Genomic DNA, 22,833 nt, shown 5'->3' with positions numbered 1-22,833 from the left:
AAGAGCATTCCAGAAGTGATGGGCACCCATGAGAATGCCCTTCTGTATGCCCTCACAGTGGTAACTTAGTGCATGGATGTTAAACCTTAGAAATGCTTTAGGATATACAGGTGGTAATAGGTTGCGCCCGACTTTTTGGAAGCTTGAACTGGGGATCCAGAGCATGCATGGTATGTTTGCAATTCTTTCTGCGGAGAGAAAGTAGCATTCTGTACCGGGTGAAACTTTTAAACCACCGTAAAGAGAAGCCTCTTTGAGGATTGCATCACATATATATTTAGCTGTGGTACACACACACACACACACACACACACACACACACACGAGAGGCTGTATCTAGGCACTTCGAAGAAGCGTTTCAGTTAAATGCATTGTAAATTTAAACAGAGAAAACAGGTAGAGAAAAACGGGGCTCCACTGCACCATTTGGTAGCACAATGTTATATCACATATACAACTCGTATTCATAAATCGCTTTTTCTTTACTAATCTAGCTGAGTCCAGAGAGAGAGGAGAAGATTGGAAAAAGGAAAAGAAAGTGCTGGAGAGCTATGGTCTGGGCAATAACTTTGGGTTGTTGTTTTTAATTTAAAATCATAGTCTTTTGGGTCACCCTAAAGAGTATTAATAGTAGTTTGGGACAGGGTATTTTCTTGGAACTTACTATCAGTGCTTTGCTCCATAGGGTGATGTATGAGAATGAACTAGTGAGAGAGAGGATGCTACCATCATCTCATCAACTACCTGACCTAGGTGAGTTCTTGCTAACAGCCCAAGGGATTTCCAGGGCCAGTCTAATCTCATAATCCCTAAATGCCTCTACTCAAGTTGGTGTGGGAGGAGGTTAACTGGAGAAGGGGACTGTGTAAGGAAAACATTTGCAACTGGCATGTGTCTAGTAAAAATATCAACTTTTAAGACTTGGAAAATGTAATTATCTCTGATTCCTTTTGTCTCTTTTCCCTCTCCCCTCTAGCCAACAAATGCTCTATTCGGCCTAAAAACCGTAAAGGAAAAATGAGCAATGTGCCAGCTCATGGTGTCCAGAGCCAGTCAAAACTACAGTTTTCCATCCAGCAGGTAAGTGCCCCATTGCTTCACTTTAGGCAAGCTAAAGAGACCACAACCCAAGCTGTGCTTTCAGTGTTCTCCATACAACTCCATCAGATACAAAAGACAGGATGTGTACATATATGGGCTGCAGTCCCAATAGAACGATTAAGCATTGTTGAAGCTTTGCTTTTCCACAATCAGCTGAAAGCAGAATTAATATTTTGATTCCACACGAAACTTAATATAGTTCCATATTATCCAGCCTTCCCCCATAGCCAAAACCCTTCTGTAAAGTTTGTTTGCATTTAAGCCTCACTCAGCGAAAGTCATTTTCAGCTTCTGAAATAACCACCCTCAGTCGCTCATTAATTTCAGTTTCAGTTCCCTTGGAGGAGGGTTTTATTTATTTATCCCATTATTATTTATTTATCCCATTATTATTTTTTTGTTTTCAATTGTCTGTCACTGTGTGTGTGTATGCCTTTTTTGATATAATAATAATAAAGTGCTAGTACTCAAGCCTTGAAAAAGTGGTACAAAATGGCAGCCATGGGGAGCAGAAATAGAGTTGACTATACTCTTGGGCTCCTTGATCACTGCAGATGGTGACAGCAGTCACGAAATTAAAAGACACCTGCTTCTTGGGAGAAAAGCAATGACAAACCTAGACAGCATCTTAAAAAGCAGAGACATCACCTTGCCGACAAAGGTCCGTATAGTTAAAGCTATGGTTTTCCCAGTAGTGATGTATGGAAGTGAGAGCTGGACCATGAAGAAGGCTGATCGCCGAAGAATTGATGCTTTTGAATTATGGTGCTGGAGGAGACTCTTGAGAGTCCCATGGACTGCAAGACGATCAAACCTATCCATTCTTAAGGAAATCAGCCCTGAGTGCTCACTGGAAGGACAGATCATGAAGCTGAGGCTCCAATACTTTGGCCACCTCATGAGAAGAGAAGAATCCTTGGAAAAGACCCTGATGTTGGGAAAGATTGAGGGCACTAGGAGAAGGGGACGACAGAGGACGAGATGGTTGGACAGTGTTCTCGAAGCTACGAACATGAGTTTGACCAAACTGCGGGAGGCAGTGCAAGACAGGAGTGCCTGGCGTGCTATGGTCCATGGGGTCACGAAGAGTCGGACACGACTAAACGACTAAACAACAACAACAACATACTCCATACAATAAGTACCATCTCTCTCTCTCTCACACACACACACACACACAGAGAGAGAGAGAGAGAGAGAGAGAGAGAGAGAGAGAGAGAGAGAGAGAGAGAGAGATGGTACTTATTGTATGTAGTATAGTCAACTCTATTTCTGCTCCCCATGGCTGCCATTTTGTACCACTTTTTCAAGGCAAGAGAGAGAGAGAGAGAGAGAGAGTTCATTACATGAACATGAAAACAATGGGAGGAAATCAGTAATTTAAGCCCTCTCCCATGACTGGCAATAAAGGGAAATTCAAAGGCACCGTTCTGTGGATTGGTGAATGTCAGCTACACTCAACAGGAAACAATAAAAGGATAGAACCACCGAGGAAGAAACTTAATTGAAAGACATTAGCTTTGAAAACATTCAGTAGCGGTTTGCCTATTCACAGTGGACAGGCTGACTCTGCAATTGCATTTGCAGGTGTGTGTTTTTTAATTGCCACAGATCAGTTCTGACAAAATGCCGAAGGGCAACACAGGGAAAATGGAACTCAATATATCAGCAATGTCATCTCAAGGAAACTGGGTCTTGCATCCCCTCTTAAACATCCACCCAGGTGAATAGATAGTGCCTGACAGATGCACCTACTTGCAGTAAACACACTTCATTTGATGTTGAGGTTGTGCCAGGCCATCTCCATTAGAGGATAAGCACTTCTGTCTGTCTCCTCTTCCAATATCAGATGAAACTCAAAGTGGGGAAGAACATCATAGCATATCCAACTATCCAAGCCATATTTTATGCATACACCTGGCAACCTTATATGAACAGTATTTTAACTCACTGTAGATATGTCCGTCCGCAAATTATGCCTCAGGATCAAGGGGAATACAATCTTAATGAGGAAGGTCACCGGGACGGGGGCAGGGAGGGCACACAGGCTGCCGTTGGCAGGGCCTGCTGCACTCTGGGTAATAAAGAAGTTGGTGGATGATGCCACTCAGATCGATCAGGTCTTGTTTCCATGCAATTTACCCCATTGGCTCACAACAGGAGTCCGATAATGGCGAAGGGTCACCATCTACAAGCAGCAATGAAAGAAATGCGCTAAGGAGCATGGAAACCTCTACTCCTGCTTCCATTCAGCTCATCCAAGAGGTACAGCTGTTGTTTTTAAAAAAATATTTTATTTATGATTTTCAGTTTTATACATTTCAATAACCTTACAATCCTTTTAACATTTCAAAACTTGACTTCCTTCCTCCTCTTTCTGCAGTTCCTTAAATTTATTTTTAATATTTTCTGCATATCCAAATTAACTTAATTTGCTCATTTATTCATCTAATTTAAATATATACTCTTATGAAACTGCAGGTTATTACAGTAATCCTGCCAATGTTCTTATCTGTTTACAGTTTGTTTGTAAATATTCAATAAACCATTTCCATTATTTTATTAAAAGTTTTTTATCTTGATTTCTTATTCTTCCGGCAAGTTTCGCCATTTCTGCATATTCCATAAGTTTTGGTATCCATTCTTCTTTTGCTGGGACTTCTTGTTCTTTCAATTTTTGGGGCAAGTAACATTCTTGCTGTTGTAGTCACACACATGAATAAATTTCTTTACAGTTTGGGTAGTTCTGTCTCTATAATTCTCAAAAGGAAAGCTTCTGGGTTTGTTTGTTTTTACAAATGTTATTTTAAACATATTTTTCGATTCATTATATATCATTTCCAAGTTAGCCTTACTACAAGACCACCAAATATGATAAAAAATAACCTTCTTTCTCTGAAAGGTATCTGAAGAAGTGTGCATGCACACGAAAGCTCATACCTATGATAAACTTAGTTGGTCTCTAAGGTGCTACTGGAATGAAATTTTTTGTTTTGCTTTGTTTTGACTATGTCAGACCAACACGGCTAGCTACCTGCAACTTCTTTCTCTTGACATTTCCAATACTTATTTGATTTGGATTTATACATTTTTGCAAATTTCTTGGTGCTAGGTACCATCGATACATCATTTTCATATAATTTTCTCTTAGACCATAACATCCTGTAAATTTTATAACCATGTTCCACAATCGTTCCCATGGTTCCATATCTATATTATTTTTAAAACAATAATTCCTTCCAGTAGCACCTTAAGAGACCAACTAAGTTTGTCATTGGTATGAGCTTTCGTGTGCATGCACACTTCTTCAGATACACACTTCTTCAGATACTATCTATATTATGACCAATATCTATTGCCCAATGTATCATTGCAGGAGGTACAGCTGTGGGCATCACACACAAGTTCATTGGAAGTGGTTGGGGTTTGAGACAGGGTCAAGGGTGTGAGCATTTTCACCCCTCCCATTCTGAAAATCTGGTGATATCTGCTGTTGGGAGGGAACAGTTAGGAATTGTTACTTTGTTGTTTTTCATTCCTGACTCTGCTCTCTGCTGTGTGCTGTGTGCAGTTTAATATCTTCTGTAGACAAGATGGCTAAGTGAGAGGCTGTAACACTCACAAAGCCAGATCTGTAAATATGCAGTAGTTAATAGAAATAAATGAGGAATGTTTTGAAACCTCTACAAATGCTTCTGCTGTTCACTGCTGATTTGGTGCTCATAAAGCCCAGTTATGAGTCCATGATTCCCGGGTGTATGCTGAAGGTGTTCCAGACGTCCTGCCCAGGCATAGGGGCCTAAGAAGACCTGGACAGATCCTGGCATTTACCCACATATGGTAGCAGGCGGATGGTTGCTGGTAGCAGGCTGATGGTTGCAGATGGCTATTGATGGTTGGATAATTGGATGTTTCTGATCCATTTCCATCTGATGCTGCACATCGGAGTTGAGCTGTGAGCTGAAGCTGTTTTTCAAGCTGCTGTTTGATTTACAGAAAAGGTATGTTGCTGGCTGCCAGGAAGACAGCAGAGACGCTTTTCCAGTTTGCCTGTTAATTGTGCTGAGTGGGGAGAGAAGTTGCTGAGAGAGTCAAGAGTATTTGGGGTGCATGAAGGGAAGTGTCTTGCTGTTAACTAAACACAGGCATGGCTTCTGCACATTCTGGCCAGATGTCTCTATCTTTTCCTCTCCTTACACCAGAGACCTATCCTACATGGCAGGTCAAAATGAAAGCACTTTTACAAAGGGAAAAGCTTTACCATATTATAGAAGATGACCCCCCTAATGAGGATGATGATGGATGGCCAGCGTGGCATGAGGCAGACATGAGAGCCAGGGGGACAATTATTCTGAGTGTCCAGGACCAGTTGTTGGTCAACTTGGAGAACCAGCAGACTGCACGGGCTGTTTGGAATAAACTTCGAGATATGCATCTAAGACAAAATGCAGGATCCAGTGTGCTTTTCTTTAAAAAGCTGTGTAGGCTGGAATTGCAGAAAGATGGTGATTTGCCCAGCCATCTAGCCCAATTAAAACGTCTCAGACAGGATCTTGTCCAGCGAGACTTAAATATTTCAGAAGCTGTTTTTGCAATGCTTATCATAAACAGTTTGGATGAATCTTATGATGCTGTAGCTGCTCAATTGTCGTCTTTGCCCAATGACCGTCTAACAGAAGATTATGTGTCTAGCGTGCTCTTGAATGAGTGGGATCGCAGACAGACTGCTAGAGAAAGCAGGGACAAGGCTGTTGGAAATGCCTACAAGCCTTCAACAGGGGAAAGTGAAAGTGTTGCAAAAGCTCTTAAAATGCGCCGCTGTTTTTCTTGCGGAGAGGTCGGCCATTTTAAAAATCAGTGTAAAAACTCTTCAAAGAAGAAGGGCAACTTCAAAGGCAAAGGGGGAGGAGGCCGAAAACCCCAAGGGCCAGCTGCATCAAAGGCTTTGATTTCACGCAGTTCTAATCAACTCACACGTTCTGTTTTTGTTGTCGACTCAGGAGCCACAAGGCACGTGGCCAATGATAAAAATCTCTTTCTTCATCTTGAGAAACAGGGAGGAGCAATTCATCAAGCGGATGGAACGACTATTAAAAGTTTGGCTCAGGGAACGGTTTCTTTGCAGAGCCTTAATGCAACAGTTAAAAATGTTATGTATGCTCCTCATTTGCAGGATAATCTCTTGAGTGTTTCTCAGCTAGACGCTCAAGGATTTAAAGTGGTGTTTGCAAACTCTCGGTGTGAAATTCTTCGAGACAACAAACTCATTCTTTATGCTAAGTGTGTTGATGGTTTATATGTATTGCCTTTTGTTACAGGTACAGCTGCTGGAGCAACTAAAGAAACTGAAAAGGCGTGCTGTAATATATCAGTAGATAAGAATGAGAAATTGCATAACCATTGTATTCATGATTATCATCGTTTGTTTGGTCATTTGCATTTCCAGGCAGTAGGTAAAATGCAAAATATGGTTGAGGGCATGAAAGTTCAAAAGTGTCCTTATCATATGAAATGTGTCTCATGTGCAGAGAACAAAATTAAGCAAGCTCCCAAAGGTACAAAATCTGGGAGGGAGGTTAAGAAACCTTATGAGATTGTGCATGCAGACTTGGTTGGACCTCTAGCGCTCTCTAGAGGAAACTCATGTTATTTTTTGGTTCTGATAGATGCCTATTCTAGATATGTTTGGGTCTATATGTTACAAAAGAAGTCTGAAGCCTTCTCTAAGTTTCAAAAATTTTGTGCATGGCTCAGGAATGTTCACGATGAGCATGTACGTTGTCTTTTCACTGACAGGGGTGGAGAATTTTGTTCAGAACAGTTTGAAAACTTTACTGCAGAACAGGGCATAGAGCACATGACTGCCACGCCCAGATCTCCATGGCAGAATGGTTTATGTGAAAGAGTAAACCAGACCTTGCAACAAGGAATTAAAACTCTGTTGCATGATTCAGGCCTACCCAACCCCTTCTGGGCTGAAGCTCTATCGTGTTTCACCTATATTTACAACCGCAGGTATCAATCAGCCATTGATTGCACCCCATACGAAATGCTGTTCAAAAGGAAACCGTTTGTAAAACATTTAAAAATTTTCGGTTCTGAAGTTTGGGTGCACACTCTGCAAGGTGACAAACTGAGCAAATCTGGTCAACATGGCATTTTTCTAGGTTATGAAAAAGGTTCTTATCGTGTGCTGATGACAGACACAAACACAATTAGGCTGACCAGAAGCATGGATTGTAATCCAAAATGGGACAAAGTTGGCATTTTTCAATGTCATCCCATTTCAGATGATGAGGTGGTGAAACCAATTAACAAAGAGGCAAAACCTGTAATTGATGCTGATGGTAGCACAGATTCTGACACTGATACAGATGATCAGAATGAAAAGACCTCTTTTAAGAAATCAGATGGGTCTGACACTGATCTAGAGGTAGAATCTTTGCCAGATACAGGTCACCATTCTCCCAAGGAGGAGGAACCAGACCCAGAGGATCCCAGAGTATTGCGTAGATCTGAGAGAACTACCAAGGGACAAGCACCTAAACGATTTTCTAAAGAATTTGCTAAAGCTGCTATTTCAGATATGGCTGTCACTAGCAATCCAAACTCAGTTTTTGAACCAACTAACTACAAAGAGGTTCAAAATTTACCTGAAAAAGATGCCGAACCTTGGCTTAATGCCATGAAAGCTGAATTGAATTCCCTAAAGCAAAATGACACGTGGGAATTGGTTCCAGTAGAACCAGGCATGAAACTTGTAGACAGCAGGTGGATTTACAAAACCAAGACTGATCAGACTGGTAAAGTGGTCAGATATAAAGCCAGATTAGTTGCACGTGGTTTTTCTCAAGTTCCTGATCAGGACTATCATGAGACATATTCACCGACAGTCAAATTTGAGACAGTTAGGCTGTTGATGAAAATTGCTGCAGAAGAGGGCATGACCATATCTCATCACGACGTAAATACTGCGTTTTTGTACGGAATTCTCAATGAGAGTATTTACATGTCACCGCCAGACGGAGTGCAGATAAAAAAGGGAATGGTGTGTAAATTAAAAAAATCCCTGTATGGTCTAAAACAAAGTGCTCGATGCTGGCACACTAAGCTGACAGAAGTGCTGTTTTCCTTAGGTTTCCAGCAAGGAAAGGCTGATTCTTGTGTTTTTGTTAAAGAATCTAACCAGCACAAATTGTACTGCATTTGTTTTGTGGATGATATTTTGTTTTTCTGGAAGGATGCAAATATTTACAAAACCACTCTTGCAAAACTGCAAAAGCATTTTGATATGAAAGACCTAGGGGAAGTCAGCAATTATCTCTCACTGGAAGTAGAGAGAAATAAGCAAGGTGATGTTTTGCTGCATCAATCACGTAAGATCAATGATGTGATTGAAAAATTAAATCTGACAGATGCCAATTCTGTAGACACCCCCATGGTCACAGGGTACCAACATGATACTAATGCTAATGTTTTTCCTGACACTACATTGTTCAGAAGTGTTTTGGGTAAACTTAGTTTTATAGCAAGGTGCACAAGACCAGACATTGCTGTTAGCGTAAATTTGCTCAGCAGATATGTAAATCAACCTACAGTGCAAGACTGGAAGGCACTGAAACGCATAGTTAGGTATTTAAAAGGCACTATGCATTACAGGTTGAAGCTTACTAGCCAAAAATCTGGAGGTCTTGAGATCTATGCCGATGCCAGTTTTGGTAGTGATACAACTGATGGCAAGAGCACCTCAGGTGTGTGTTATTTGTACAATCAGTGCCTATTTGATTGGTCTTGTAAGAAACAGGCAACAATAAGCATGAGTTCATGTGAAGCAGAACTCAACGCTTTAAATTTTTCCCTCATGAATGTAGAGTGGTTGTTGCAACTATGTGAGGATATGAGAGTAAAAATTTGTTGTCCAGTTCAAGTTTATCAGGACAACAAAGCCTGCATAGAACTAATCCATTCAGAAGGGTGCAAGCAAAGAACAAAACATTTGCTAATCAAATTGCACCGTGCCAGAGAATGCATTCAGAAAGGAGTTGTAAAAGTCTCATATATGCCAGGGAAAGAAATACCTGCTGATGCTTTGACTAAAGCTGTTAATAAGGAACAACTTGGTATATATGTAAAGAAATTGCTTTTGTGCTAGATTTTCATAATGGTCAGAATGAAAAGGGGGAGGTTGTGAGCATTTTCACCCCTCCCATTCTGAAAATCTGGTGATATCTGCTGTTGGGAGGGAACAGTTAGGAATTGTTACTTTGTTGTTTTTCATTCCTGACTCTGCTCTCTGCTGTGTGCTGTGTGCAGTTTAATATCTTCTGTAGACAAGATGGCTAAGTGAGAGGCTGTAACACTCACAAAGCCAGATCTGTAAATATGCAGTAGTTAATAGAAATAAATGAGGAATGTTTTGAAACCTCTACAAATGCTTCTGCTGTTCACTGCTGATTTGGTGCTCATAAAGCCCAGTTATGAGTCCATGATTCCCGGGTGTATGCTGAAGGTGTTCCAGACGTCCTGCCCAGGCATAGGGGCCTAAGAAGACCTGGACAGATCCTGGCATTTACCCACAAAGGGAAGGGACAGAATGGGATGTTGAAGAGGGGAAATAGGGATGTCAGAGAATTCAGTCTGAAATGGGAGTGAAAAATCACCACCATTAGCATGGATCCATACAGAACAGAACTGACACATTTATTTAGTCTGGGAATAACTGGGCTATTTTCTACACTGTTTTTGGTGCTTCTCTTCCACTGAAATGCATTGACATTAATTGCATGGGTTTCCATTTCTTCTCCCGCAGGCTCTGAGTTCTGGAGGACTTGAATCCCTGGCTGAAGACTATTCGTTCCTGAAACTGGCAAGAAATGAGATGGCTGCTGCCTTCCAGGTGGAGGTGACTGAGGTGGAGGAGACTGCGGCTGCCTTGTTGAAGAGAAGGGAAACCGACTCAATTACATCTTTGTAAAAGGCTCATTGCATGGCCATTCCAAATTCCAGACTGTGAGATCTTGCCCCCAGCCTTATCTCTTTTCCCCCCAGCAGGGCTGCTATACAGTGCTACCCGTTTGTCTTCTTTCGGGTGGTTACAATGAAAACACTGCCTTACCTGCTCACAGCAATCCCTGACTGGTTGCCATCCGCAGCATAACAGGCTAATGGAAAATATGGCAGAGGGAAAACTATTTTCCTTGGCTGTCAAAGGAGGAGATTTTTTTTTAGAAATAGGACTCCCCAGGTGTTTCTCCCAGAAGAGTCTCCTTGCTCTCATGAGATCGACAGCATACAAGCTAGATGATAGATCACCAGATATTCCCAATATTTAATATCAAAGATCCCTCCTACCTAGCGAATTCACTTCATCTGTTAAACATCTTGAAAAGTGCCCTTTGATTACATTGTTTTGGACAGAAAGGAAAAATGATGAAAAGCTAGCACTTTTAATAAACTGAAAGAACCAGGAATGATTATTTTATTCGCTTATTTGAAATTTTACACCTCACTTTAAAAAAACAAAAATTTTCCAGGCTGACTTACAAACAGGTAAAAGCAATAAAAATACAGCAATAGAGTGAAAGCATTAAAATCTAAACACTGTTACGCACTCTCTCACATACCTACACCTCAAAAATAGGAATGAAGGATTTTGTTGCTGAATTTTGTAGAGTTTCTGAATTATCTAGCTAGCCTGCTAACAGATATTGGAAGATTTGAGTGTGTATTCATTTAGAATTCTAGCCCACGTTATTCCTAGGTTCATAGCGATTTACACCAATAATTGCACATCAGCATGTTTAATTAAATCACACAAACAATCCCTAGTTTGGGCTAGGGATTTGGCAAGTCAAGAATGCTTTGAAAGTCTGGCTCTTAGAAAAGTTGTAGAGTTCTGATTCACACTGTCTTTAAATATACATATAATGCTATCAAACTTACCACTTGTCCTGGTCTTTGAATTAGAATTCTATAATTATATGTACAAGGAATTTTGTTGTTAGGTGCAGCCCCCAAGATTGCCCCCCTGTGTGTTTCTGGAGTTGATTAATGGGTGAAATAATAAAGTGGGACCAGCAACATTCAAAAGGGGAAGAAGCAATCCTTCAGGGCACAATGAGTTTCAGAAATTTTCATCTGCAAAATGTTGACTTAGTCATGCCTCTACTGCCGTAAGGACTAAATTCCTAGAACCACAGTGACAGCCATACAAAGATGTAAATCTGAAGAGCTGGACAGCAAATCTTCACAAATCTGAAAGTGTATGATGCAATCCTGAGCTGCAAAGTATCACTGACTATGGTTCTGTCTTCAAAGACAGTATGAGTCAGAACCAGACAGCTTCTCTAGAGCCTGATGCTACCGGATATAAATGGGCCTCATTGAAATAACAGACAGAAACAAAACCCACAGCCTCAAACGTGACCATCTCAAGGTCATCCAGTGATCTTCAAGGCTATGGGAGGATTTGAACATTGTTCTTCCTGAGATATAGTCTACCCACTGCACTTAGCTTAGCTCTTCAGTCCACATGGGGTGTGTGAAAACTTTGAGGAAGGGTATCTGACCCAGTGCTCTTTTCTATGACTTTATAATAAAGCTACAACCTCTTTTTTTGCCTGCTATCCTGTGCCTTTAACAGCAGCTTGATCTGCAGACATTAGTAGGGGATAATGTTTATCTCTATGATATGAAAAGGCTACCTTGCTGATTGCTGCAGATTGAGCTATAAAAGTCAGAGACGTAGGCTCTTTCCCCCCCTTGGCAGTTGGTGCTACTGCTATAAACGCTCCTGGGGTGGAGTGGAGAGAAGCAGCTAAATTCTGTTACCACTTCTGCAGACAACAAAAGCTGCTCCTGCCTGGTGTGCCTCTTGTGCCACGACGCCCCACCTCCTAATATATCCTGCTTTTTAAAGCCCTTGTGTCAGCCCAACACAATCTCAGCAGCCAGCTCCTTCCACACAACTGGCTTCATCTCAACGCTAATAGATATTAAAATACGGAGGAATTATGCATCCCCGGAGAGGTGCTGAATCAATAGAGCCTGGTCGCTCTCAGGGCTTTTATTTGTCAAGTAAAAAAAAGGGGGGGGGTGGATAAAGGGCTGCTAGGAAGCAGAATGCACAGCCAAGCCATTGTGAATATTGAGCTGGAGAGGATTCTCTCTAGGGTGCTTAAAGAAAATCCTCTTCCCTCTGGAGGCCAAACTCTGCTATAGCCAACCAGGGATCCTGAACCACCCTGGAGCAATGAGGACTAGTTACAAGCCCAGCTGTCCAATAAATTGTTTCCATTTCAAAGCATTTAATTACAAATTACAGTTAGAAAAAGAAGCAAATGGCAAGAGGAGTCTAGTAAGAGTGCTATTTTTCTAGAAAAGGAGGTGTCAGAACTCACCATCAATGCCCCCCTTTAGAACGGCAATGGCACCCACCAGAGAGGTGCTGGGACTCCCTTGAGATGTTCCAGAGCCCACATGAGAGGTGCCAGAACTGAGTTCCCCCTGAAAAAGCCCTGCATCTCATCATCATTCCTGCAATCTGCCACAGTCTCTGTTGCCACCATTCCTTCCTTTACGCTGACTTCACCATTAACAGTTTTTAACATTAGACAGCAAAGGTGGATGTGAGATGCGAAGCCAGTTTATCAAGCCTCATTTGTACAGAGCAGCTTTTGATAAGTACCGTACTACCAAATAAACAGCGAAGTTTTTTTGTTTGGGTTGGGGGTAAATTTGGAATTGAATGGACTCTTCAGTATCCGCCGTTTAAGCAAAGTACAGTATCTGTTGTTTAAGCAAGGAAATCAATCAATTGTGCTCTTTATGTCAAGGCAAATTATGATCAACTTTCCTCCTTTGACTTGTCAAAGTCATTCCCTCCCCAAAGGCTGTCTAGAGTTTTTCTCTCAACTGATTAAAACACTTTGCTGAGAAGACTTTGCAGCACATTTGTGCAGAATCAACGTTGTGATAGAAGCTAGAGATGCCAATATATAGTCCACTTAGCCTTCACTGAGAAGATGCATGTTGACAACCAGTTATCATTAAACAGAGATGGAAATGCTCCATCATTTCCGCCATCATTCGAGGTTAGTATTTTTGCCAGCTGGCATTAGGCATTCAAAATTAAGCATCCCATAAAAAGGCATCCTTAAGCAATCAGAAAGAGGTTAGTCCGTCATGCAGTACAATAAAGATAATGAATCCAGCCATCATACAGTTAGTGCTTGTGAAACACTGACCAATTCATCATATACACACAGTGCAATAACAATAAAATACATCCGTTGGATGTTGACAAAGGATAAAGGTCTTGAAGCTCTGGATTTGCAGTTGGGAGCTACAAAAGTATAAACGTTCAGAGAAAATCACAAGATTTATATACAGCTTTGTTGTACTAAAACCTCAGAACATTTTACAAAAAGAATAAAACCGTAGAATTATCAGTAAAAGACTGTTAGAAATAACTATCTAAAAGTTAAAAAAAAAAATCAACATGCTAATTAATAGTTAATACCAACCACCTGACATTTATGTAAATGCACTTATTTTATTTAAAACATTTTAAACTGCCCTTCACCAGAAGATTTCAGGGCACTGGCGTTATATTTAAACAAAGAAACAAACAGCCATCAACAACCTATGTTGTTGTTTAGTCATTTAGTCGTGTCCGACTCTTCGTGACGCCATGGACCAGAGCACGCCAGGCACTCCTGTCTTCCACTGCCTCCCGCAGTTTGGTCAAACTCATGTTCGTAGCTTCGAGAACACTGTCCAACCATCTTGTCCTCTGTCGTCCCCTTCTCCTAGTGCCCTTCATCTTTCCCAGCATCAGGATCTTTTCCAGGGAGTCTTCTCTTCTCATGACATGAGGTGGCCAAAGTATTGGAGCCTCTACTTCAGGATCTGTCTTTCCAGTGAGCACTCAGGGCTGATTTCCTTCAGAATGGATAGGTTTGATCTTCTTGCAGTCCATGGGACTCTCAAGAGTCTCCTCCAGCACCATAATTCAAAATCCTCCAGCTCTCGCTTCCATACATCACTACTGGGAAAACCATAGCTTTAACTATATGGACCTTTGTCGGCAAGGTGATGTCTCTGCTTTTTAAGATGCTGTCTAGGTTTGTCATGGCTTTTCTCCCAAGAAGCAGGTGTCTTTTAATTTCGTGACTGCTGTCACCATCTGCAGTCAGGGCCAGCCCTATGGCTAGGCTGGGTGGCGCAGGACACCAGGGCGCCCTCCCCCCAGGGGGGCGCTGCACAGCTGCGCCTTCCTGCCCGCTACGGAGCTGTGCCCACCCACCCGCCGCGGAGCTGCACTTCCGGCAGCCGCGCTGTGTGCTGCACCCGGCCGGCTGGCCGCGCAGCTCCGCCCACCCGCCGCGCTGGGAAACGGGGCGGGGGCGCCGGAGGGATCTGTTGCACCATGGCGCCAGGGCGCCAAATATACTTAAGACGGCCCTGTCTGCAGTGATCAAGGAGCCCAAGAAGGTAAAATCTCTCACTGCCTCCATTTCTTCCCCTTCTGTTTGCCAGGAGGTGATGGGACCAGTGGCCATGATCTTGGTTTTTTTGATGTTGAACTTCAGACCATATTTTGCGCTCTCCTCTTTCACCCTCATTAAAAGGTTCTTTAATACCTCCTCACTTTCTGCCATCAAGGTTGTGTCATCTGCATATCTGAGGTTGTTGATATTTCTTCCGGCAATCTTAATTCCGGCTTGGGATTCATCTAGTCCAGCCTTTCGCATGATGAATTCTGCATATAAGTTAAATAAGCAGGGAGACAATATACAACCTTGTCGTACTCCTTTCCCAATTTTGAACCAATCAGTTGTTCCATATCCAGTTCTAACTGTAGCTGTCCCACGTAGAGATTTCTCAGGAGACCGATGAGGTGATCAGGCACTCCCATTTCTTTAAGAACTTGCCATAGTTTGCTGTGGTCGACACAGTAAAAGGCTTTTGCATAGTCAATGAAGCAGAAGTAGACGTTTTTCTGGAACTCTCTAGCTTTCTCCATAATCTAGCGCATGTTTGCTATTTGGTCTCTGGTTCCTCTGCCCCTTCGAAATCCAGCTAGCACTTCTGGGAGTTCTCGGTCCACATACTGCCTAAACCTGCCTTGTAGAATTTTGAGCATAACCTTGCTAGCGTGTGAAATGAGCGCAATTGTGTGGTAGTTGCAGCATTCTTTGGCACTGCCCTTCTTTGGGATTGGGATGTAGACTGATCTTCTCCAATCCTCTGGCCATTGCTGAGTTTTCCAAACTTGCTGGCATATTGGGTGTAGTACCTTAACAGCATCATCTTTTAAAATTTTAAATAGTTCAGCTGGAATATCATCACTTCCACTGGCCTTGTTATTAGCAGTGCTTTCTAAGGCCCATTTGACTTCACTCTCCAAGATGTCTGGCTCAAGGTCGGCAACCACACTACCTGGGGTGTACGAGACCTCAATTTCTTTCTGGTATAATTCCTCTGTATATTCTTGCCACCTCTTCTTGATGTCTTCTGCTTCTGTTAGGTCTTTACCACTTTTGTCCTTTATTATGGTAATCTTTGTACGAAATGTTCCTTTCATATCTCCAATTTTCTTGAACAGATCTCTGGTTTTCCCCATTCTATTGTTTTCCTCTATTTCTTTGCATTGCTCATTTCAGAAGGCCCTCTTGTCTCTCCTTGCTATTTTTTTGAAATCTGCTTTCAGTTTCCTGTATCTTTCACTATCTCTCTCGCATTTTGCTTGCCTCCTCTCCCCCGCTATTTGTAAGGCCTCATTGGACAGCCATTTTGCTTTCTTGCATTTCCTTTTCCTTGGGATGGTTTTCGTTGCTGCCTCCTGTATAATGTTACGAGCCTCCATCCATAGTTCTTCAGGCACTCTGTCCACCAAATCTAAATCCTTAAACCTGTTCCTCACTTCCACTGTGTATTCATAAGGGATTTGATTTAGATTGTATCTTACTCGCCCAGTGGTTTTTCCTACTTTCTTCAGTTTAAGCTGGCATTTTGCTATAAGAAGCTGATGATCTGAGCCACAGTCAGCTCCAGGTCTTGTTTTTGCTGACTGTACAGAGCTTCTCCATCTTTGGCTGCAGAGAATATAAGCAATCTGATTTCGATGCTGCCCATTTGGTGATACCATGTGTAGAGTCGTCTCTTGTGTTGTTGGAAAAGTGTTTGTGATGACCAGCTTGTTCTCTTGACAGAACTCTATTAGCCTTTGCCCTGCTTCATTTTGAACTCCAAGGCCAAACTTGCCAGTTGTTCCTTTTATCTCTTGATTCCCTACTTTAGCATTCCATTCCCCTGTAATGAGAAGGACATCCTTCTTTGGTGTCATTTCTAGGTGGTGTTGTAAGTCTTCATAGAATTGGTCAATTTCACTTTTTTCAGCACCGGTAGTTGGTGCATAAACTTGGATTACTGTGATGTTAAAAGGTCTGCCTTGGATTCGCATCGAGATTATTCTGTCATTTTTGAGATTGCATCACAGTACAGCTTTTGCCACTCTTTTGTTGACTGTGAGGGCCACTCCATTTCTTCTACGGGATTCTTGCCCACAGTAGTAGATATGATAGTCATCCGAACTGAATTCACCCATTCCCTTCCATTTTAGTTCACTGATGCCCAGGATGTCAATATTTATTCTTGCCATCTCATTTTTGACCACATCCAGCTTACCTTCATCCATGGTTCTTACATTCCAGGTTCCTATGCAATATTTTTCTTTACAGAATTGGACTTTCCTTTCGCTTCCAGGCATATCCGCAACTGAGCGACCTTTCGGCTTTGGCCCAGCTGCTTCATCAGCTCTGAATCTACTTGTACTTGTCCTCCACTCTTCCTCAGTAGCATGTTGGACGCCTTCCGACCTGAGGGGCTCATCTTCCAGCGTCATAACTTTTATATGCCTTTGTCTTTGTCCATTGAGTTTTCTTGGCAGGGATACTGGAGTGGCTTGCCAGTTCCTTCTCCAGGTGGATCATGTTTAGTCAAAACTCTCCACTATGACCTGTCCATCTTGGGTGGCCCTGCATGGCATAGCTCATAGCTTCTCTGAGTTATTCAAGCCACGACAAGGCATTGATCCATGAAGGGGATCAACAACCTATAGATCAGACTAAAGACATAAAACTAAAGAACTCCTAAAATACCATCTAAAATGTTTGGGTAATGGGAAAGCCTAAAGCTGTGCCTCATTTGGCCAGTGGTCCTGCCCAATGAGAGCCATAATCCAATAACATCTGGAGGGCCACAGGTTTCCTATCCCTGTCCTGGGTCCAGCTTTCCAGGGCAGCTATAAGCAGTGACCCTTCTGGGGCCCTGGCAGCTGCCAAGGATGCCAGGAACTGATACTGGCCCCATTACCATATCTCTCTCTTTCTTCTCAGCAGGGCTTTCTGTGATCCATCAATACAAAGGCTCAGTATTTAAATGTGAAAGGGAGCTATTAATTACTCCCCAGGAAGGAACATAACCAGCTTAGCCAGCTGGCTATAATGGTCATCATAAACGAGGATTTCAACATTGCTTGCCTTACAAGAAGACAAGCTAAGGGAAACAGAAGGATACCCCAGCCAATATGACTGCTTGAAACAAATTATTTATAACATCTTAAACAGAAACACACTAGCCAGAGCCTCTGGCTTTTAATTAACCTACAAAGAACTCGTCAATCACATTCATTTATCCTATTGTGAGATGAAGAAGAAACATGATAGGTAGAGATGCACTAAAAGATTTGCTAGTACCCAATCTGGAGAACATGCATGTGTGTTTCTTGTTCAGCCTTGGCTTCCCTTATCTATTATCTCCCTAGTGGTGTTGCCTGCACACTTCTCCCACTCACTGCAACTAGTAGGACACCAAGTGATCAATAAATATGATAAATAAAAAGCAGAAATGTGTGCAGGCACAGGTTTCCAGTCCCAGTTACTAACGACTGGGCACTCTTACATATACACACATGCATTCCCTCTTCCCGGGCAAATAAGCATCCCTCCCATGCTCACAGAAATGGAGAAAGGCCACCTGCATCAGAGATGGGGGAATCTGTGTTCCTGCACATGTTGTTGGACTCCAGCTCCCATCAGCCCCACGCAGCATCTGGAGGGCACCAGGTGGCTGACCAATGCTGGTTTAGAGCATCATTTAAAAGAGGGGACTTTTGTTTAGTTATTTAGGATACAAGGCAGGCAGCTTGGCCATATGTGGCCAGTAGGGGACAGAAGAGACTCTTTCTCAAGCTCCAACTGCCCTGAACTTAAGTGTCTCTCCCCCCCCCCCGCCCCCTTATTAGGATTTAACACAGTTCACATCTCTTACACACATCAGTAAGAGAAAAGGCTGCTGGGCATCTCCACACCGCAGGGGCCTACTCAGAAGTAAGCCACATTGAGTCCAAAGGCAATGATTCCCATGGAATTACGATTGCCGTCTCAGTTTATCCATAGCGCTGAATTTAGGGGAGATTCGCATCATACCTTTTCAGAGCACAAAAGCTCTGTCCTGCAGCTTCACTCCTCTTACTCCGCATTGCACCCGGTTTGCGCGCGCACACGCACACACATTTGTGAGGGACAGTCCCACGATCCATGTGCTCGCACTTGAAATTCGTGGCAACTTTCAACCTCATTTCGGCTCTTCTTTGAATGCACCATGGGCGGCTGTGGGACGGGTAAATCAAGGCACTCTGCACATGCTTAAGAGACGAAATGGGCTGCAGCTCGCGAAAGCTTATGCCTCACTAAAAACCCGCCCCGTCTTTAAATGACTTTTTGTTGGTGTTTTGTTTTTTTAAACCACTAACTGCGTGGAGAGCACGCTCTCCAGTCCATCCATACCTCCGAACTGAGTCCTAATGGTAGTGCGCCCCACCCCCCGGCTTTCTCCTCCCACCGCCCCAAATCCGAATGAATCCTTCCTCCACCTTTTTCCTCGACGGAAGGGGCGGGGGGCGACGTTCTCGGCGCCCGTCCCCCTCCCCGCCCCCTGCGCTGGGGAGCTCGAGGCTCGCTTGCTGCGCGGGCTCCCTCAGCAGTCCCGCTACTGCCGCGGGGCGGGCAGGAGGGAGAAGGGCGCTGCGTAGCTTTGCGTGCCGCCGCCGCCGCCGCTGCCGCTGCCGCTGCCTCCTCTCCCAGGCAGGAAGCGAGAGAGCGCGGCTGGCCGTAGGAAGAGCAGCCGCCGCCGCCCAGCATGCCCTCGCCTGCCCCAGGCGGCCTCCGCGCCTTGCGCTCTTCTTAGCCGAGTCGCCGCCTCAGCTTCGTCTCGGCCCCGGCCCCATGGTGGTTGAGGGGCAGCGCTCTGCTGCGGCGCGGGGAGGCGGCAGAGGAGGAGGTGGAGAAGGAGGAGAACGAGAAGGAGGAAGGCATGGCCGCCCAGGGGGACAGCTGCACCGTCAAGGTGGCCGTGAGGTGAGCTCGGCGAAAAAGAGCGAGGGGGGCGGGCTGGGAAAGAAAGACGTTCGGCGCAGGTGGGCGCAGACAAAGGGGTGTCCCTCGCGCCGCTCGCTGCAGGCCGGTCCATTCATTCCGATCCGGCGGGGGGCGGGGGGGGGGCTCCTTACGGCAGAGGGGAGCTTGTGCCACTGGTCTTCCCTCAGGTGACATGGGCATTTTTGGAAGCGTCGTGGGCTGGGCTGACTTGCCTACAGCGACGATTCTGCCCTTGGCTCACGGACCCGCGTTTGTGGGACTGTTAGACGGGCATCCTTGGGGAGAGGCGCGCGCCTCCGTCTGCAGGCAGGGGTGTGTGTGCGAGCTTTACCGGTTGTGTGGCGTGTGACACACACACACACACACACACACACACACACACACACACACACACAATCCGATCCGTATTGTCCTGTTCCTCTTTGTCTCTGCGGAGCGGGGGGACTGCACTGTCCAATTGCTGGGCTGATCAGTCTCTGTGTTTATGCGCATGTGATTAGCCACATCAATATTTTGGCCACCGCACCTCACACCGTCCTTTTTTTCCTTCTCCTTTTCGCCTCTCCTCTTTTACCCTGTGAGTTTAAACCCAAACATCTTCTTACAAGGAAATCCTGTTTCTATCTGCAAAAGCCAATTTTCTGCTGCTTCCATAAGTAATGTGCAAGAAGCAGGTTTGGAGTATTTGTCTCCTGAAGAGACCTAAAGCTGCCCCTCCCCCTCTTTTTTTGAAGTCAAAGCAAGAGAGACAAGGAAATCCTGTATTTTGCACATTTGCTCTGCGTTTTGCTGCCTTTCCTTTCAGCCACGTCTCTGTCTCTCTCTCTTTGCACACTCCATTTATCCCGGTTATTGATATTTCAGATAAATCCGCTGCTGTCAGGTTTCCATACGGGCTAGCTGGTTCCTTCCCCTTGTTAAGCGCTTATCTCCCTCCAACAACAATGAAATCTGTTTTGTTTGGCTGTCAGTTCATTTTTCCTCTAACCGGAGTTTGTGCTTTAATCTGCCATATGCAGGTGCCTGATATCTTTTTGAGCATCATCCTTTCGTTTAGGGTGGGGTTGGGGGTGAATCTGCCTATGCAGTGTCTTCTGTGAATGGCAGGACTGCTTCACGCCCATCTCGCTCTCTCTCTCCACCCCCCCTCCCCACTTTGCCAAATGCTGTCGCTCCCTAGCAATTTTGCTTCTTGTGAAAGTAATAATTGCATTGCAGGTACAACATTCCCCTTTCGGTTCACCCGAAACCAGGCAATTTGCTTCCCCACTGCAGGAGAGGGGCGGTGTTAATGCAGTGGCACACTGCCCAAGGTTTCTTCCTTTGTATTGACTCTTGCCACTGAAGATGTATGCCCTTTGGATGTGTGTGTGCATTTGAAGGCTCTTTAATAAAAGAAACGGAGGCACTGTGACCAGTGGAGTCCATGAGCTCTGCACAGGGAAAGCTGTGTTTTGGAGTGGGGAGGGTTAGCCATGGCTATCTCAGGATATTGCCTTCAGATCCTAATGCAGTCTGTCATCTGGAGACGTTAAGTGGTCTTTGTCAAATGGAATTGGAATGGTGATGGGAGAATTTATCCAAACACCAGACTAGTGTATGCTGAGCACAGATACCAGGAGCTGCCATTTTGGCAACCCTTCATTGCCTCTGTCAGGGTGGGAGGCACATTTGTGTGCAAAACCCAGTATTAAGAGCAGACATGCCAAGTGTGGGTGAGCCCACTACCGCAGAGACACTCACCTGGTTTCTGTTTGGGCTTCTTCATTTTGAATCTAAGGTGACAGAGCACCTTTAAAAAAGCCTGAGAAATGAAGCCTTGTATTGTTTGCTCCTTGCATAGCAGGATACCATTGTTAAACAGAAGCAAGGATGGAGGGGTGGGAATCCTGAATTCTCTTGCTGTGTGATCACAAGCACTTCCCATCTGGCCAGGTTTGTCCAAAGACCATTAATCTAGTGGCCTGAGGACTGTGAAAACAGGGTGGTTTTCCTGTCTCTCTTTCCTGGCTTGTGAACTCTCCGCCCTTAGAACCTTTGTATGTGTGTGTAGGGCATCTCTGAGATACTCAAGATCTGGGTGTTTTAAGCGGAGAGGTCAAAGGAGAGAATTATAGTTTACAAAGCCACCTCCTCCTTGCCAAGTTTGTGTTCTTCTGTAGCAGGAATACAGGAGAATGTTTTTCGGTTGAGCAGATGAGCCTCTGAGTATGTGTAGATAATGAAACAGAAAGTTGGGCAGACCTCAAGTCCATCAGACCTGGTGCTGAAAATTGACCCTTCTTCTTTTTTCTGCTCAGAGTGTAGGGGGAGGCATCAGATCTTACATATGATTTTGGCATTATTGCTCCAGACAGGGGTACTTCTCTCTGGGGAATAGGCTTTACCTATTAGTGTTGTGACTATTTAGTGTCTACATTTGCATCACACTAGCACAGGGCTCCTTATTTGGTGCAGATACTTCTCCTCCTAAGAAACTCAGCTTTTATTTTCAACAATCCCAAGTTTCTAGCCCTTATGGTTCAGCTTTCCAAATGGATGGCCATGGGTTAGTCTATAGCAGCAAAATCAACCAAGAGTCCTGTGGTCAAAGACTAACACATTTCTATCTCTATCTATCTTCTTCATCATCAATCAATCAATCAATCAATCTATCATCTATCTATCATCTATCTATCATTGCATAAGTTTTCATGGACCAAAGATGCATGAAGTGAAATCTCCGTTGGCAGGTATGTGCATAAAAGAGAAAAATATGTAAGGTGTCAGTTGAAGGTTAATGAGTTTCAAAAAGCCCTTGTCATTGCCATTCAACTCCAACCTTACATTTTTCTTATCTTGTGTGTATATATACCTCCTAACTGAGATTTCACTTCAGGCATCTAACAAACTGGGCTTTAGTCTACAAAAACATACACCTCAATAAAAACAGTGCTGTTCTTCAAGGTGCCACAGGACCCCTAGATTGCTAGTGGTTCGGAGAGAACCTTAGACTTGTGTCGAGTGCATTCTCAAGCCAAGTGGGACAGAGCAGGATTTCCTGAGGTTAGGGGGAAGTCATTCTTCGGTTTTCATCTTAGCTCCTTATCTTTCCTCTCCTCTGCAAGTGCACTTACTTAAGCAGATATATGCAAGCCTTCTTAATTTGCATAATTCCAACAGATTTTTAAACACATTCTATAATTTGACGCTGGGGAGACAACAAAGAAACGAGGCAGTGGAAGATGTGCTGTTTCAGTTAAACAGGGGGCCATGAGGATTGGCAAGGGGCACCATTCATTTCATTTGA

General features: G+C 43.9%; 2 protein-coding genes across 7 annotated transcripts in view; both read left to right on the top strand.

The window, feature by feature from the left end:
• CACNA1S (calcium voltage-gated channel subunit alpha1 S) overlaps window positions 1-10,571 on the top strand; it is a 65,461-nt gene extending 54,890 nt beyond the window's left edge. For both annotated transcript variants that reach the window (XM_060277002.1, XM_035122301.2), the window contains 4 exons: window positions 686-753; window positions 977-1,080; window positions 3,262-3,366; window positions 9,911-10,571. In XM_060277002.1, the coding sequence (XP_060132985.1) occupies window positions 686-753; window positions 977-1,080; window positions 3,262-3,366; window positions 9,911-10,075 (442 nt within the window). In that variant the 3' untranslated portion in view covers window positions 10,076-10,571. The remainder of the gene's footprint in view (window positions 1-685; window positions 754-976; window positions 1,081-3,261; window positions 3,367-9,910) is intronic.
• Window positions 10,572-19,240: 8,669 nt separating this feature from the next.
• KIF21B (kinesin family member 21B) overlaps window positions 19,241-22,833 on the top strand; it is a 72,312-nt gene continuing 68,719 nt past the window's right edge. For all 5 annotated transcript variants that reach the window (XM_060277001.1, XM_060276998.1, XM_060276999.1 and 2 more), the window contains exon 1: window positions 19,241-19,523. In XM_060277001.1, the coding sequence (XP_060132984.1) occupies window positions 19,480-19,523 (44 nt within the window). In that variant the 5' untranslated portion in view covers window positions 19,241-19,479. The remainder of the gene's footprint in view (window positions 19,524-22,833) is intronic.

The sequence above is a fragment of the Zootoca vivipara genome, chromosome 7 (assembly GCF_963506605.1).
Source record: "Zootoca vivipara chromosome 7, rZooViv1.1, whole genome shotgun sequence".
Lineage (NCBI taxonomy): Eukaryota > Metazoa > Chordata > Lepidosauria > Squamata > Lacertidae > Zootoca > Zootoca vivipara.
Note: the sequence above shows the minus strand (reverse complement) of the source record. Positions and strands in the feature narration are given on the sequence as shown.